We start from the raw sequence: 15848 nt of genomic DNA, 5'->3' as shown, positions 1-15848 counted from the left end.
AGGTGCAACAACATAAAGCTCAAATCACCCCTCAGATCCCCGACCTCCCGCACAGCCGGCCCTCAGACTCAGGGCACCCAGGGCTCACTGGGTCACACACACTGCTGCCTTAATGACAGTGCATTTGAATTCAAGTCCAAATGGGCTTCTGTGGACGCCTTCCATATTCAGCCTTTTGGGGTTGGGCGCAGTTCTGAGAAAGGGCTGGAGGGGGCACTCTAAGGGGCAGGCACCAGCAGGCAAGTCAGAGAAGGCTTAACTTTTGCCACCACCACAACAAAATTGGTGACAGAGTTTCAGCAGAGAGATGGTCTCAGCTAATTATAGTACGGTGACCAAGACCTGGTTCAGATCCCAGTCCTGGCAAACACGAGCTATGTGACCTTGGGCAAGCAATTCTGCGAGTCCCCAGCTCCTCGCCTGCCCCTCCAGGAGGGCTTAGGGGCACCCCTCTGGGCCCTCATCCACTCTAGTTGATGGGGAACAGCACCCTCTGTCTGCCGCTGTGGGTGGAGAACTCACCTTCTACTCTGAAGACTATTACTTTGTACGACATGAGGCCAAATAGTCTCTCAGAGGTTTTTTTTTTTGCTAAATAAACGAGGGGACTTCTGTGGTTCACTCTGGATGCCTGCTCATGTCCAGGGGCACACAGGCACACCAGCCATGTCCTGAAGGAACCTGCCCGGGGCACGGGACAAAGAAGGATTGGGGTCTGTCGGTGCTGAGCTGTCTTTCGGCTGATATTTTCTCCCCTTAAACATCATCCCAGAAAAATCTGCGGAGCCAGACTCCTTCTAAGGGACTGTCCTGTGTCCTCAGATGGGTTTATGGGTGATGTCACTCATTCCAGGGCACCTCCCAGCTTGGTGGGGGAGGTGCCCCATCACTGGCATGGAGCCTCAATCAAGGGATCAGGCAGGCTCCGATTCCAGTTACCCTTTTTTCTCCTCTTTGTTCAAAGGCAGAAGCCAAAACCTGGGGTCAACACCCTAACAACTGACTCTTCAGTGTTGTGAAGTGGCCGTGACATGACAGGGTTTCACTTACCTATCGAATGCCTGAAACAATACTCTCAAGAGGCATCCTTATCAATAGGCAGTGGTTCAGAGAGGTGACGTGACTTTCCCAATGCCACACAGCTAGAAATGCGCTGAGCTGGACTTCAGAGGCTGCTACCCTCCCAGGCACGCCTTTCGTGGCCTGGGCTTAGGGTTTTAGCTTTGGAGGGAAGGGAGTGGAAACGAGTCAGGCTCACAAGCACTGCCTCCGCTTTCATACGGGATGATGGCACGAGGCATCTGCTAGGGCAGGCGCTTGGCCCATGAGGTCAGCTAATGGAGGTCCTGATTCAACGGCTATCAAAGATACTTTGGACCAGCTTCTCAGAAACAAGTGTCTTCCCCTGAAGGCTGCTTGACAGGCCCATTAAAAATAATCAATAATGATAAAATGGGAATGACTGTCCACAGGTGAACTTGGAAAGGCCCCTCAATGGCTCAGCTCAACTGGAGCTGCTCGGAGAGGCTTCTACTTCTCTCCTGGGAGGTTTAGGGGGAAGTTAGGGAGGGAGGCTGTGAGCAATGAGCGCCAGGTGATGTGGAGCCTGCTGGTTCACCTGTGAGGACTGCTGGACCTGGAAGGCTTATGGCGCAAGAACTCCCCGCAAAGGAACAGAAACCCAAACCCCAAGAAAGCCATTTGCCATAGAGTCGATTCTACCTCGTGGTGGCCCCATGTGCATCAGAGTGGAAAGTTTTCAACAGCTCAAGTTTTTTGGGTTTTTTTTTAAGAGAAGATTGTCAGCCTTTCTCGCCGGGGGCACTCTGTGGACCCCAACAACCAGCTTTACAGCGATCACCTGAGAGCATTAAGCAAAAAGAACACACCTGTGCCCTTCCACAGCCCCTACTCTGCCCTCCACGGGAGCTTCCACTGCCAGTCCATGCCCACTCCCCCAGCCTTCCTAACGCCTTTCTTCTGGGGACAGCCACGGTCCTCCACAAACCAGAAAACCAGGTCCGGATCATAAAGGCCGCATCTGCAGGAGCAAGAGAAGATGCCCGCCCGGGTGTGGCCGCACCTGGGACGGCAGAGCCTGTGCAGAGCGGGGCTTTGGGGGGCGGTGCTTGCTTTAAAAAACCCCAAACCAAACTCACTGCCTCCGAGCTGATGGCGAATCAGTGCCCCTCGGGAGGGAGAACTGCCCTTGTGGGTTTTGAGACTGCAACATCTTTCTCCCTTGTCTCAAAGCCCACCCACATTAAGCCATGAAGACAGGTGCACGCCATAATTGGAACCTTGGGTAGCATCTGAATCAATAGGCCCATAACGTCAGCGCCCTGCCCCAAGGACCGGGCTTGGGGCAGGGTGCTGACGTCCTTGCTGATACTAACCGGGAACGAGCCTTACTAGCCGTCCAATCAGAAATTACTGCATAAAAGGAAAAAAGCATCCTTCCCGTACAGCAGTGTGTGTCCAGAGGCCAGGGTCAACAGGGGCTAATGGATTTAATTCACACCTTTTAAACAATGTCCAAGATTCCATCTCCACTCGAAAGTAGCGCAGGCAGAAGGAAGCCTTCTTGGGGCTGTAGAAATCACCTATTACCTTTGAAGGAGTTTAATGTTTGCTCTGAAAACCAAACTCACATGCGCACATAAGGAGGTGTGTTTCCAACACGGACGAGTCTTGGAGAATTTTGCCCACGGAGGGTGTTTGAGAGGACTAAATAGGATCATGTAATTTCTTCAATATTAATCAAAAGGAAACACTGCGATTGATCAAGTCAATTCCAACCGGAGTGACCATACAGGACAGGGAAGTGTCCCACGGTGTTTCTAAGACTGTACATCTGTACGGGAGTAGAAAGCCTCATCTTTCCACCACAGCGCAGCTGGTGCTGCCCAACTGCTGACTGGTGGCGAATGGCCCAGTGCATTGCCGCTCTCTCACGGGGGCTCTGAAATCCTAGGGCTTGACCCAGTTGATTCAACAACAGGTAGTGAGTGCCGGCTACCTGCTGGGTGCTAGGTTAAGTAGCGGGGCTACAGCAGTCAGGTAAAAGGGCTTGGGAGTTAATGCCTGACTCCTCGGTAGGAGACAAATCAATCCACAAGGAGAATGGGGCTCTCTGTGGACCAGGGAGCCTGACATGGACCAAGAGGAGAGAAAAAGGCCATCCCAAGAAAGACGCTTGAGCGAGCTGGACAGGAGAAAAAGATGCCCTGGGAGACGACATGGTGACGCGGGCCCTGCAGCATGGAAGAGGGGGCGCTGCGAGCATGGGGCTTGTGTGGTCGGAATGCAGGAAACAGGGGGCCGAGGGCCCGGCCAGCAGGGCCATGGGGGCCGAGGAAAGTGATGGTGGAGAGAAAAGAACAAAACAGAGATGCTGAGAACTGAAACGAACAGCTCTGGATGATGGAGTTATATAGGGGGGGGGGGGTTAAGGTGGGTGGGCTCCTCTGGGTTAACAACGGGCAGTGCCAGGCTCTAGGTCTGGGGGACAGGTGGTCAAATCTGAGAGGAGAGGGGCAATGGGCCAGGCCTGAGAGGAGAGGGGCAGCTGGGCTGACACGGCACGGGAGATGCTTTTGAGAAACTCAAGTGGAGATGCTGAACAAGCGACAGGACAGACCTGCGGTTCTCAACCTGTGGGTCTCGACACCTTTGGGGGTCAAACAACCCATTTCACAGGGATCGCCTGATTCATCACAGTAGCAAAATGACAGTGATGAAGTAGCAATGAAAATACTTTTATGGTTGGGGGTCACCCAGCATGAGGAACTGTATGAAAGGGTTGTGGAATGAGGAAGGTTGAGAACCACTGGGATAGACGGATGTGGGCTCGGAAGAGAGGTGTGGGCAGGAAACAGATGTAAGCCCTGGGCGGCTGCAGCCTTGGGAATGCATGAGGTTTCCTGGGAAAGAGTGAGAGAATGAGAAGGGAATTGTATGCTCTGAGGCACTTGGTGGGAAACCAGGAGAAGGGTGCTCTGAGAGGGAGAGGGTGGCCAGAGGGTCAGTGTTCGGGAGCCCCAAAGGACAGAGGCTAAATGAGATCAAGGTCCCGGCACCCCCAGTGCGTGGGCATGGAATGCCGAGCAGAGTCAGCCAGGCATGAATGGCAGAAGTACCGAGCACAGACAAGGCTGTCCAGAAGTTTAGCGCCAAACCATGACCCTGAGGAAATTTTTAAACCTTGAACCAAAATGATCCCCTGAAGTCATCGTGGAACCAGAGTGGCTAGCCTCCTTAGGAAAGCGCATCTGCCTTAAGTATCTCCTCTTCTACAGAAGGATGTGTGACCAACCAACCGGACGGACGATGGCAATGAGAAAGGATCAATGAGAAGCCCGAGGGGAAGACACACAGCGGAGTTTGTGTTCGTGATGGGGCACACTCTGGGGAGGGTCGTCAAGGAAAGGGTCACCAGAGTCGCTGGACTGTCCCCGTAGCAATTGTCGGAATGGTGCATGTTGTGTTGTATACAGTTTCACCCCAAACGAAATGAACAGACGTTGAGAAAATAGCAAAAGAAGAAGTATCCTCTCTCTAGTAGTTACTAACCCAGAGGCTCTCATGCTTGACTCCAGCCACGTCCAGTCTTGGGAACGAGGATGGGGGTGGGGTGGGGGAGTGAAACCAAAAGACAATGGACTGTCCCCACACACTTTATAGATACATGAAGGAAGCAGCCAACTCTTCCTGTGTAGCTGGGGCTTCACGTTGCCACTGAGAATTTTCCAAGTTATGGTGCCCCTGCATGCGTGTCAGTGCGAATCTGTGTCCCAACACAGCTTTCCACGGCTGCCCCGCCCCCCCCCCCATATCATTAGACCTTTCTTTCTGGGAACTGAACTCCCAACTGAGCTGAAATCTCTTCCTGGTTGGCACCACCCCACGACAAGTTTCTACTGACTATCCTCACAGATCTTCCCTAAGAGAAATCATTCTGTATCCTTACCCAAACCCAACCAAACTCAACTCACTGCCACCAAGTCGATTCTAACTTACAGTTAGGGTTTCTGAGGCTGTAACTCAACAGACAAGCCTCTTCTTTCTCCCACACCATGGCTGGTAGCTTTGAACTGCCAACCTTGTAGTTAGCAGTCCAATGATAGCCCAAGAGTGCCATCAGGGCTCCTTCTGCATCAAATGTCAACCTGTGCTCATAAACCCCCATCTGCTCACATTGCCACGGGACTTGTCTCCCTCTGTGGACCCAACGTCCTTCCTGCCAGAGTCAAGGTCAGCATCTACCCTTGGGAATCCACCTACAACCTGGAACACCTGGCAAAAAAGGTGGACTTCTCTTTGGGGCCAAGCCTGATTTCCCTTTGTGTTTGTCAGGAGACCTTGCGTGCTTGTTTAATATCATTCTTTCCATGAGCTTTCGTGAGCCTACAGCTGAGCTGTGTCAGGCAGTGGCCCCTGGCTGATCCATCTTGCAGCCGGTGGCTGACTGCTCCTGGTGGGTAATGGTGGACTTGGAGACTGCCTTCTGGCCCACTGCTGCTGTCACCTGTCACATTAATGTCTCAGGGCTTGGAGAAAGCCCTTTCCTGCACCCGAGTCCATCTGGCTCAGAATCCCACTTCCTTGGCATTCCCTCTACCAGTGGGTTCCCTGTGGATCCATTGGCTGGTGAGGGGCTCCTCCAATCTGTTCACTTGCTAGAAGCTCCTGTCCAGGGTTTTGTGTCCAGAGGACACGAGGAATGGAGAGTGAGCCACGTGTGTGGGCATGAAGCAGGCCCAGCCAATGGCAAAGGAGGAATGGGCTTGATCCAGGAGGTCCCTAGCTTGCACCGGTGGACTCACGAGGACCAGTTGGCCTCTTCCTGAGCACCTAGTTACCTAGCCACAGGAAGAGCATCGCTGCGAAGCCTGGAGGGTCTGGAACATCAGAGGTGCCTGGCAGAAGGGGGCGCCCTGACTGGACTTCAAGGCACACCGGCAGGGCTTTCTGAGAACGTCCATGGTCACGGCCACTGTGCTTCTAGGATAGTTCACGGGAGGACAAGGGCTCTGAGGATCCCAAAGCAGCCTGGCCCAAGGGCTCGTGGCCACGGAGTGAAGCTGGCCCCTGCCAACATCACCAGCTGTCACTGGGCCCTCGGGGCAGGGACCTGTCAAAAAGGGACGCTGGTCGGGTCTCTCTGCCAAGATCACCTCGTGGCCTGCAGACTTTCGGATGTCCTGGGGGACCTCTGTGGGCAGACGGCTTGTAAGGAGAAAGGCACTGGAGAAAGCAGGCTGGAGTTCAAGGCAGCCTCACCCTGGGCAGAGCAGCTGCCTTCACAGCCCTATTTTTAGCCTTCTGGGAATTTCTGTCATGCCTGCGTGTCCAGAAGATATACTTTCCTCTGCTCCTTTGGCCGGGCGAGCGGGAGGGCTGGCCCTCGGGCCTCTGCTCCCTCGCTCATTTCAGCAGCCTCAGGCGTGATCTGGTTTGCAAAGGGGCTTGGGCGCTCCTTGGGCCCTTGGACATTGGAGCAGGCATGCGGCGTGCGCGCGCGCGCGCACACACACACACGCACGCATGCGCGCGCTGGAGAAAATCCGCAGCAAAGAGAAGCCCCGCTGAAAGCAGCCAAGGAGGAAGACACTCAAGGTCACCTACCTTTGATTCCTTCTTCTTGGTTTTCTGAGGTAGACACGGTCTCTGAAGAAAGACAATCTGCTTGGTGGACACGTTCCCCTCCCTGCAACACACACAGAGCAGAGCATGAGTTTCCTCCTGCCTGGAGACACCCAGACCCTGGTGCAGGCGCAGACCCCTGGCCTTGGCCAGGCAGGCCCATCTGAGAAAAGTGAGCTGCCACCAAATCAATTGGTTGAGGAGAGAAATCTAGAAGCCCACCCTGCCACTCACTCATCCAGGCCTGCCACCTTGGCTTCTGGGGGGCCCCAACAAACAGCCTGTGGCTGGCACTGCAGGCGCAGTCTCACAGCTGGAGCCTCCCACCTATGGAAACCTGGCATCTTGGCCAAATGACGGCAAGGTGGCTCCTTCAGGGACTTTCAAAGGGGCGAGAAGCCCTTGCCAAGCCTGCTTCTGGTCATGATGTGGAAGGGGATGGTGGGCCCGGTTCAGGGGGACCTGGGAGGGGAGCTCAGCAGAGCAGGCAGAGGGCAGTGTGGCTCCTGCAGGCTTAGTGTCCTGGGCGGCAGGCAGGTGCCCTCAGGTCTGCCTTGGGTGAAGGGAAAGGCGAGGGGCCTGCTCTTTCCTCCCAGGGAGACAGGACACCACGGAGCTGCCTTTAAAGATGAGAGGAACAAGGAAAGAGTAGCGATTCTCTTCTCCTCATGTGGCCCCTTTAACCCCCCGTTTCGAGGATGTCGCCTTGGCTAAGGACACGTGCTCCTGCACCTGCCTAGGATGCTCAGAGGGGACGGTGTGTGTGAGGCATTACAACATCGGGTGGGTTCACAACTCATTACCCAGCGTGGGAGTTACATAATCTGGTGTCAATTTGAGGATTATGAGTGAAGGGGTGGAGTCCAGCCTGTCAATCGGGATATAGCCAATGAGGCCTGTGTGGGCATAGCCTTCTCGGATTCTGGGAACTCCAGTCTTCCTCCTTGGAGGCAAGAGACACCCTCTCTCTTGACTCACTCCCTGAGAGATGGTCTACTGCCAAGACACCTGGCACTACGCTGATAGAGCCTGTGCCCTGGGCGCTGGAGAAGCCACGTGGAGACCCCTGCCAGTGCTGAGATGCTTACAGCGCCACTGGATCCACAAGACTTCTCACCCCCTGACCTGTGATCATCCTGCATTCAGCATCATTGCATGTGTTTCGTGAGTCTGGAGAGGATTTTATAGATTGGTATCGGGCATATGGGCTAATATCAGACTTAAGGACTTGATCTGGACTGGGCTGGGATGTCTTCTCAATATTCAACTGCTCTTGTATGTAAAGCTCTTTCTTATTCATATACGAGCGTCTATGAATTTGTTCCTCTAGTCTCCCCAGACTGACACCCCCCAGTTGCCCTGGAGTCTCCTCGGCCTCATGGGGACCCTGGGTGTGTCAGCACAGCTGGGCTCACAGGGTTCCCAGTGGCTGGTTGTCAGGCCCTTCTTCTGAGACTCTAACTCCCACCTTCTGGTGGACGCTGGGACATGTTCCCCAGGTGCCTGATCAAAGGCTTTCTCATTAACACCCAGTGCCGCTGAGTTGATTCTGGCTCAGAGCAACCCTACAGAACTGAGCAGAACAGCTCTGTCCGTTTTCTGTACATTTGTATAGAAACCTACTGTCATATCCCCCCTCCCCCTCAGAGTGATCGGGATTAGGTAGCTCGATGAGCAGCATAGTGCTTCACCCCATGCACCACCAGATCCTTTCTCATTTCAATGGCCCAAAATACCCATCCCGATGCATAGAGTTGATTCTGACTCAAAGGGAGTCCAGATCCTGTCTCTGAAACTAAGTATTGATGAGAACGTACAACCTCATTGTTCCCCCTCGGAGAGACTGGTGGATTTGAACAGCAGACCTGATCTACAGCGACACAAACAAAATACAGATGAAAAGCCTTTTAGGGCTGGGATGATTGGGACAAGCCCAAGGGTGCAGGGGGAGCAGAGGGAGCCTGGCGCTCTGAGGAATGCCATCAGTTGGGGCCCAGACCCCATCTTCAGATCCCCCCACCCTTGCAGGCTCCGGACCAGCACCCTGACCTCAGACAAGCACCTACCCTGGTCACACTTTCTTTAGCTGGAAAGTGGTTTTAATCATAATTTAAAAAAAAAAATGCTTCTTAGAATTTGTTTGAAGACGAAACCGGATTTTATATAGACAGTGTCCCCTAGGTGAGCAGCCCAGGGCATGGAACAGGGGCTGAAGGCTTGGCATGTGAGGGTCCAGGCCCCTCCACCTGGTGGCGAGCTGGGACGGAAGGACAGTAAAGTAATGGTCCCTGGACCCCGGCGGGAGGACAGGCCTAGGGGAGCGAAGCCCCAGCTCTGTCACTGGCCAGCCCAGCCCCCAAGGGCTGAGTGCCTGTGCAGGGTGAGCAGGTACTAGAGCCATGCCTAGCGCAGTGTGCTCAGCCACGCACACACCCGTCTCCTTTATCCTTACCTTGTGGTTTTGATGACCGGCGTGGGGAGCACACAGGTGAGCTGCCAGCCATAGGCCGCCAGCGAGTTCAGCAGGGGCACGTAGTCTGTCTGCACCTCAACACCCTGGGGAGAAAGGCCACCATCAGTGCTGCCGCCTCCTCGGAACTCTCCAGTGACGCTAGGGGACATGCTAGTCAGAGACCCACAAAGCAGAGAGGAGGTGTGGATGTCCTTCAGGCCCTGAGTTCCAGAGTTCGGGGCCAAGTGCCAGCACGGGATCTCCTTGTAGGCCTTGCTCAGTCTGTGTCATCGGCAAGGAGTTAGAGCCAACGTTTTAATTCATTCATTCTGTTTCAGTCTTGCCGGGACAAACGTCCCCCGTGAATTTTCCCCGCACAGTGGTATTGCCTGGCAGACACACTCACCGGCATGTGATAGGGCCTGTGGCTCCTGATTTCGAAGTGGGTTGTGGGGAAGGGGGCCGATGGAAAATTCTGTGCACATACGTCTGGCCAGCTTGCCAGAGCACTGCACATGGGGGTGTTTCCCTGGGGCCCCGACCTCGCTGTTGTGTCTTATTTCAGAAACTGGGGGCAGGGGCAGTTGCCCCTTCCACGTGAGCCTCAGTTCAACTCCTGCCGGTTAACATTACTAAGAGGACAGAGCCTTGGCATGCATTGTTTCTTAAGCCAAGCTTCTCGGTGAGCTCCCCAATGTAGCCCCCACACCCACCCCTGCCCAGGGACGACCCTGGATGCCCCACATCCAGTAGGCTGGCTTCAGAAAATCCTAAACCCGTGTCCATTTTCCTCCCACCCTATGCACGGGGGCACCAGGTATTTGCAAGCCCGGTGGGTGGATACGGGGAGAGCAGAGGCACGGCGTTGCCCCCTACGGTTCGCAGAGGGGACAGAGCCGACCCCCACAGAAGCATGGGGTCAAAAAGTTCTGCTGGCAGGGAGGACCCCAGGGCCCCCATATCAGAAGAGAGGGGCATCCTGGCCACAGCGGAGGTGGCCTCGAGGGGCCCTAGGTGACAGGAAGCGGTCACGTGAAGCTGGGGCAGGGGCATTCCCCAGCACAAACCAGAAGAGAAAGTTAGGGTAGTGGGCGTGGTCCTCCCACCCCCCAGCAATCAGTGAATTTTAAGCCCCTGGGGAGCCTGTTTCCTCAGCTGCATTGGCCATTAAGAGTGGTGCTCAAAGTGCTGGTCCGGGCTCTTGTCATAAGCACCACCTGGACCTGGTTAGAATGGACCCGCAGGCCCCACCCAGCCCTGGTGAATCAGGCATGGGGGTGTGAGCAAGCATGCCCCTCCAGGCAGATGGGCTGCAGCTGTTTGGGGCGCCCTGCCGGGGCGATCATTGGCCAGAATCCCTCTGCTGTTCTGGGCAGTCTAACCTTTCCCTTGACCGCAGAAGGGAGGAAGGGGAGAGGTGGGTGGGACCGCAGAAGGGAGGAAGGGGAGAGGTGGGTGGGACCGCAGGGGAAGGTGAACAGGAGCAGGGCAGGCTGGGGAGAGGGAGGTCAGGAGAGGGAGGTGCCCTGCTAGTCCTGTTCTAGGAGGCAGACAGGGAGGACCCGCAGCCTGGCTCCCACCCACGCCAGCAGAGGACCCCATCTTCCAGGCAGCCTGGCCAGTGTCCACCCCTCCACCCCACCTTGCAGGACACGGTGTGGGGTTGCTTTATCTGGGCTCCCTGCCCCCATCCCCGAACTCCTGCTTTAAAGAGAAAAGGGGGGAAAAAATTAAGACCCACACTCTCCAGCTTTGCAAGGTCATGATTACTTGGGCCTATCAAGAATAACCTGCCCACTCTATCAAGCACTGTGACAAACCCGCCACAATCAGACAGTAGCCATGGCAACCAGGACAAGCTTTGGCGCCTCACAAAGCCCCGAGTGGCAGAATGGAGGCCTTTTATTGGCAACTGTGCCTCGGCCAGGTTTTCTCCTTTCTCCCTGCCAGCACCCTGAGCGGCAGACAATGAAGGACTCCGCTGAAGCCTGACCTGCTGCTCAGAAGGCAGGCCTGGGCCACAGGCGGGCAGGAGGCTTCTGTGTGGCTACTCCACTGTATTTCGTTTTGTCACTCTCTTAAAGGGAAAGGCAGCAGGAGTTCCCCTAAACATCCCCCCACCCGCCACTCCCTCAAGGTGGGGGATGTCAGCCCTGGGGAGACACAGACTCAGAAAGGGAAAGGGCACCCACCCACATGGCAAACAGAGCCCTGCCTGAGGGAGCCCGGGGCTCCAGCTCAGAGTCACAGAGCACCCGGAAGGGGAGCACCAGAGTTCTCAGGGACGACCCTCCACCAGCCTCATGGACCCCCACCCTCTGCCATGCATTGATGACTGTTCAAGGGACTTCCCTTGCCGCCCGCCCCCCCCCCCAATGCAAACCGCACACAGAGAAGGGAGGAGGCTCTTCTAAAAGGGGCACTGAGCCCTACTCGGAGCTAGAGGGTGCTCCTCAGGCCATTAGCTAGGAGAGGTGGCGGTCTCTTTGATCTGCTTTTGTGTGTGACACACCAAGGAGGGGGAGAAGAAAGCACACAGTCCTCCAAAGCCGGCTGGCTTATCACAGGGAAAGACATCTCTTTCTGTGTAGGAGCAAAAAACAAATAAAGATTTTAATTAACTCTCCACTCTCCTGGGGCGACTACGTAATTTCCGATCACACCTGGTGTTAAAAAAAATGCCCGTGCTAAGATGGGGGCTTCTTTTTCGTTTCGTTTCTTTTCCCGACGTGTGTCAAAGGAATCCGCGTGTTCTTACCCTCCTCTCGTTCCCTTTGTTCCTTCTCATTTGTCCAGTGTCCGGACTCAACCGCCGAGACAGGCACCCAGCACAGCCTTCCCTTCCCCTCGGCAAATCACGGCCACCCAGGGCAGGGTTTGCTCCAGAAATACGTCCGCCTCTCGGTCCTGTTGTGAAGGGCCTCCATACAGAGAAGGAGCGTGTTGGTCCACTGGAGCGGTCTGTACCCTGAGTGTCGGGAGGTCTCTTCCTCCCCCACCTGCTTCCACCCGGGAGGAAGGCAGTTTTAAAGGAAACATGTCTGTCCTCAGAGGTGGCTGCAAGGGAGGTGTCACGGGCCTCCGTCTGCCCCCCTCTGAAAGATGAGCAGGAACAGCTCTGGGAGTCTCTGACACCCGTGGCTAGGAGGCTCCCTCCATCCCTGACGCCCACAGGGTGGGCCCTCGCCTCTCCCTCTCCCTAGGAATGCATGCAAGAGAGCACCCTGCAGAATACCGCCCAGCACTGATGGGCAGTCAGTTCATTAACTGGTCTGTTTCAGACATCATCTATGACTTTCGCGCCCTGGGAAATGAGGGCGTAGTTAGCACCCCCAAACATAACAAAGGTCTGGCATCCATCGTGGGCTGAGTCGAAGTCTCTCTGTGTGGTCCTTCCTTCACAAACACAGCGAGTGAGGCACCATGACCACACCTTCATGTCTAACACAACCTCAAGGTTGGCAGTTCAGACCCACCAGCTCCACAGGAGGGACGTGAGGCTGTCTGCGCCTATGGAGATTCACAGCCCTGCAGCCCCTACCTAGGGTTTCTATGAGCTGGAGTCTATTAGATGACGGTGATTCAGGTGGAAGACCTTGAGTTCCTTGTTTTGCCTCCTGGAGACCCTTGTTTCTTGAGCCCACCGCCCCTCTGCTCCAATCTGTGCCTGGGATCACTGCCTTGGCCTGCGGTCCTCTAGGGCTGGTGCCCGTGTTTGTTCAGCTTTTACAAAGGATTGGGTGGGAATCTACAGAGATCACCAGTTTTACTATTCAGCAAGTCGTATAGGCTTTGTTTCAACTTGCCCATTACATATCCCTCAAGGTAACCTTGCCATCCACGTCCTCTGTTTCCCTCCTGCCTCCTTTCCTCACCCTACCTGGGTCCATGCTGCCCATTTGATGGCACGACGTGTTGATTATTCTGACATGGGGTGAGTTCAGTCCCACACATGAAGGGTGTCAACGGCCCCTCTCTTGGGGAGCCACGAGTCTATCTGATCAGTGTCTGGATTCTGCCCTTACTCTACTAGAGAGCTTTGTCTAGGACACACACAGAGGAAACAATGCCCTGTAAGTCATGTACATCCCTGCATTCCTCAAAGGGTCTTTATCTTCTTTGGAACCTACTAGTTTATCTCTGGCCACTGTCCGCTGTTCCATAGTTCCTTGCTGGGATAGTTAGGTTTGATGTCAACTTGCACTTGTGGGAAGTGGAATCCAAGCTATCACCTGTCATTGAGGTCACAGCCTGATGATGCCTCTGGGGAGGTTCAGGAGCGAGACACCGGGAATGTCCCCGCACCCCCACTCTGTACCTTTATCCTGGCTGGGGTTCTGTGTGTCTGCCTCCAGGGGCGGCCTCCTGTGGGCTGCTTGACCCTGAGAACGGTGGATGCCCTGCTGCGCTTCCTCCAGCCTTGGATCCACAGGACTCTGCACCCACCAGCCTGTGCTCTCCCTGCTTCCCACTTCACCTTTTAGCTTAATCAGCCTGCTGCCATGTGAGTCTGAGGACACCAGTCAGCATCTGGTCTACTTGACCCAGACTTGAGGGGCACTGGGCAGGGGGAACCTTCTTGATGTAAAATTGCTTCTTGATAAAAAGTTCTTCTTGCATATAGATGGGTGTCCCTGGTTTGTTCCTCTACCCACCCCCACCTAACACACTTAGCACTGTGCTGTGGTGTGGCTCATTTTAACTCCATGGACTTGGTGATCTGAGGATGCTGGTCCTAGATTTCTGGAGAGTGCTCCAGCTTCTCCCCCCCCCCCCCCGATCACTCTCCTCCCTGCCCACACCTCACTTCCCATCTTCTTTCTTTCTAGAACTCTTATTCGTCAGAATGTGGAGCTGATCATTTATTACCTTTTTAATTTGAATTTCTATTAATCTTCCTGTTTTACCTTCTGGAAATTTCTTGACTTTGTCTTCCAGTTGTTTTATGTTTGAAGTTTTTCTCTCTGATGTTCCAAGGTCCCAAAGCCCTTTCTTGCTTTTTGATCGCTTATTATCAAACGATCCTGTGAGGATGCACAGCCTTGGGACCCCCTAACTAGGGTCTCTATGCGCGGGAATCTACTAGATGGCAGTGGTTCCAGTGGAAGACGTTTATTATCATGTCCTGTTTCTGTTTTAGGCATACACATAGTTCACGTGCTTACACATGCTTTCTCCTGCCTCCTGCATTGTCTCTATCATCACCAGGTTGCATGCGGCAGAGATGAAGGAGCTGCCAAGGGGTCGTGCCAAATAAAGACTTTAAACCAGTGGTTCTTAATCGTCCTCATGCCGCCACCCTTTACAACAGTTCCTCATGGTGTGGTGACCCCAACCATAACATTATTTTCGTTGCTACTTCACCATTGTCATTTTGCTACTGTTATGAATTGGGCAACCCCTGGGAAAGGATCATTAGACACTTAAAGGGGTCTCGACCCATAGGTTGAGAATCGCTGCTTTAAACCAATAGCATGGTTTTTTAACTTTGCAACCCCCTCCCCATCCCCCAAACCATGGTGACGTCTGGTTTGAAGTTCAGAGATTTTCTTTCTTTGATCCGCAGGAGGCGTGGTGCCCCTGACCTGAAACCCTAATGTCTCCAGGCTGGGGCTTCCTCCACCCTGCAACTTCTGAAGACGTATTGAAAGCCTTCATCTTCTACTTCCTCTTCTCTCTAAAACTATTTTGTTGTTCTTTTAGGTGGGTATCTCTCTATTTCTATCTATTTACCTACCTACTGATTATTTACGCATCTTTCTTTCTCCCTGCCGTCATGCTGATTCCAATCTATAGTGATACAGAGTTTCTAAGGCTATGTTTTTTTGGGTTTTTTTGGCTATGCACTTTTATGAGAGCAGCCTGCCTCATCTTTCTCCCTTGGGGTGACTGGTGGATTTGAACTGCCCACCTGGAGGTGACTAGACCCACAACAAGGCAAAAAGGTAGATGCTGGTGTGTCATCCCCCATATTTAAAATAATTTTATCATTTAATTTTTAAAAAGATGTACTGGAAACGTCTGACTAATCCAGCCTTGGAACAAAACAAAGCAAAAACAAAATAAAATCCACTGCCATCGAGTCGATTCCAACTCAGCAACTCTGTCTACATAAGGCTTCTGATACACTCGATCTTTATGGGAACAGACAGCCTCGTCTTTCTCCTGTGGAGCAGCTAGTAGGTTTGAACCATCGACCCTGAAGTTAGCTGCCCACCACTTAACCCAGTGTCACTAGGGCTCCGTAAGTTCACAACTATAAGACATAGCATAGAAATAAATCTGATTATATAATTTAAAAAACCCTTCTTGTGTGGCCAAAGACACATGATACAAGTGAAAAGACAAGTAAAAAACTCTCTGCAAGTCACATGACGGGCCAAGAGGGGGCCCTAGACGCATGTAAGAAAAAGCAAACAAGACCAACCGTCCAAATTTTAAAATGGACGAGGCCACGACCAGAGGTCACAGTAAGGAAATTCCACAGCTACTCAGCGCTGGAAGAGAGACACGCAAACTGTTCCACGGCACCATGCTCTCTCCTCTCCGGAGGGTCCAAGTCCAAGAGTCTGTCACCCACTTGGTTGACCAGACTGGGAGAAACAGCATCCTCACACACTGCCAGCGGGAGAGCCCACCAACTGGTTTCGCCCTTGTGGGGAGCAATCTGACAACAGCTTTCAAAATTACAAATGTATTTTACCCTCTGACCCAACAATCTCGCTTCTGGGAATTGGCACGGGGGAGGAGG

General features: G+C 53.7%; 1 protein-coding gene across 1 annotated transcript in view; it reads right to left on the bottom strand.

The window, feature by feature from the left end:
* RFTN1 (raftlin, lipid raft linker 1) overlaps positions 1-15848 on the bottom strand; it is a 234853-nt gene that overhangs the window by 7164 nt on the left and 211841 nt on the right. The window contains exons 8-9 of the mRNA XM_075547176.1: positions 9098-9201; positions 6628-6709 (exon numbers count right to left, since the gene is read on the bottom strand). Of these exons, the coding sequence (XP_075403291.1) occupies positions 6628-6709; positions 9098-9201 (186 nt within the window). The remainder of the gene's footprint in view (positions 1-6627; positions 6710-9097; positions 9202-15848) is intronic.

The sequence above is a fragment of the Tenrec ecaudatus genome, chromosome 4 (genome assembly GCF_050624435.1).
Source record: "Tenrec ecaudatus isolate mTenEca1 chromosome 4, mTenEca1.hap1, whole genome shotgun sequence".
Taxonomy (NCBI): Eukaryota; Metazoa; Chordata; class Mammalia; order Afrosoricida; family Tenrecidae; genus Tenrec; species Tenrec ecaudatus.
This window is presented reverse-complemented; position numbering and strand designations above follow the sequence as displayed.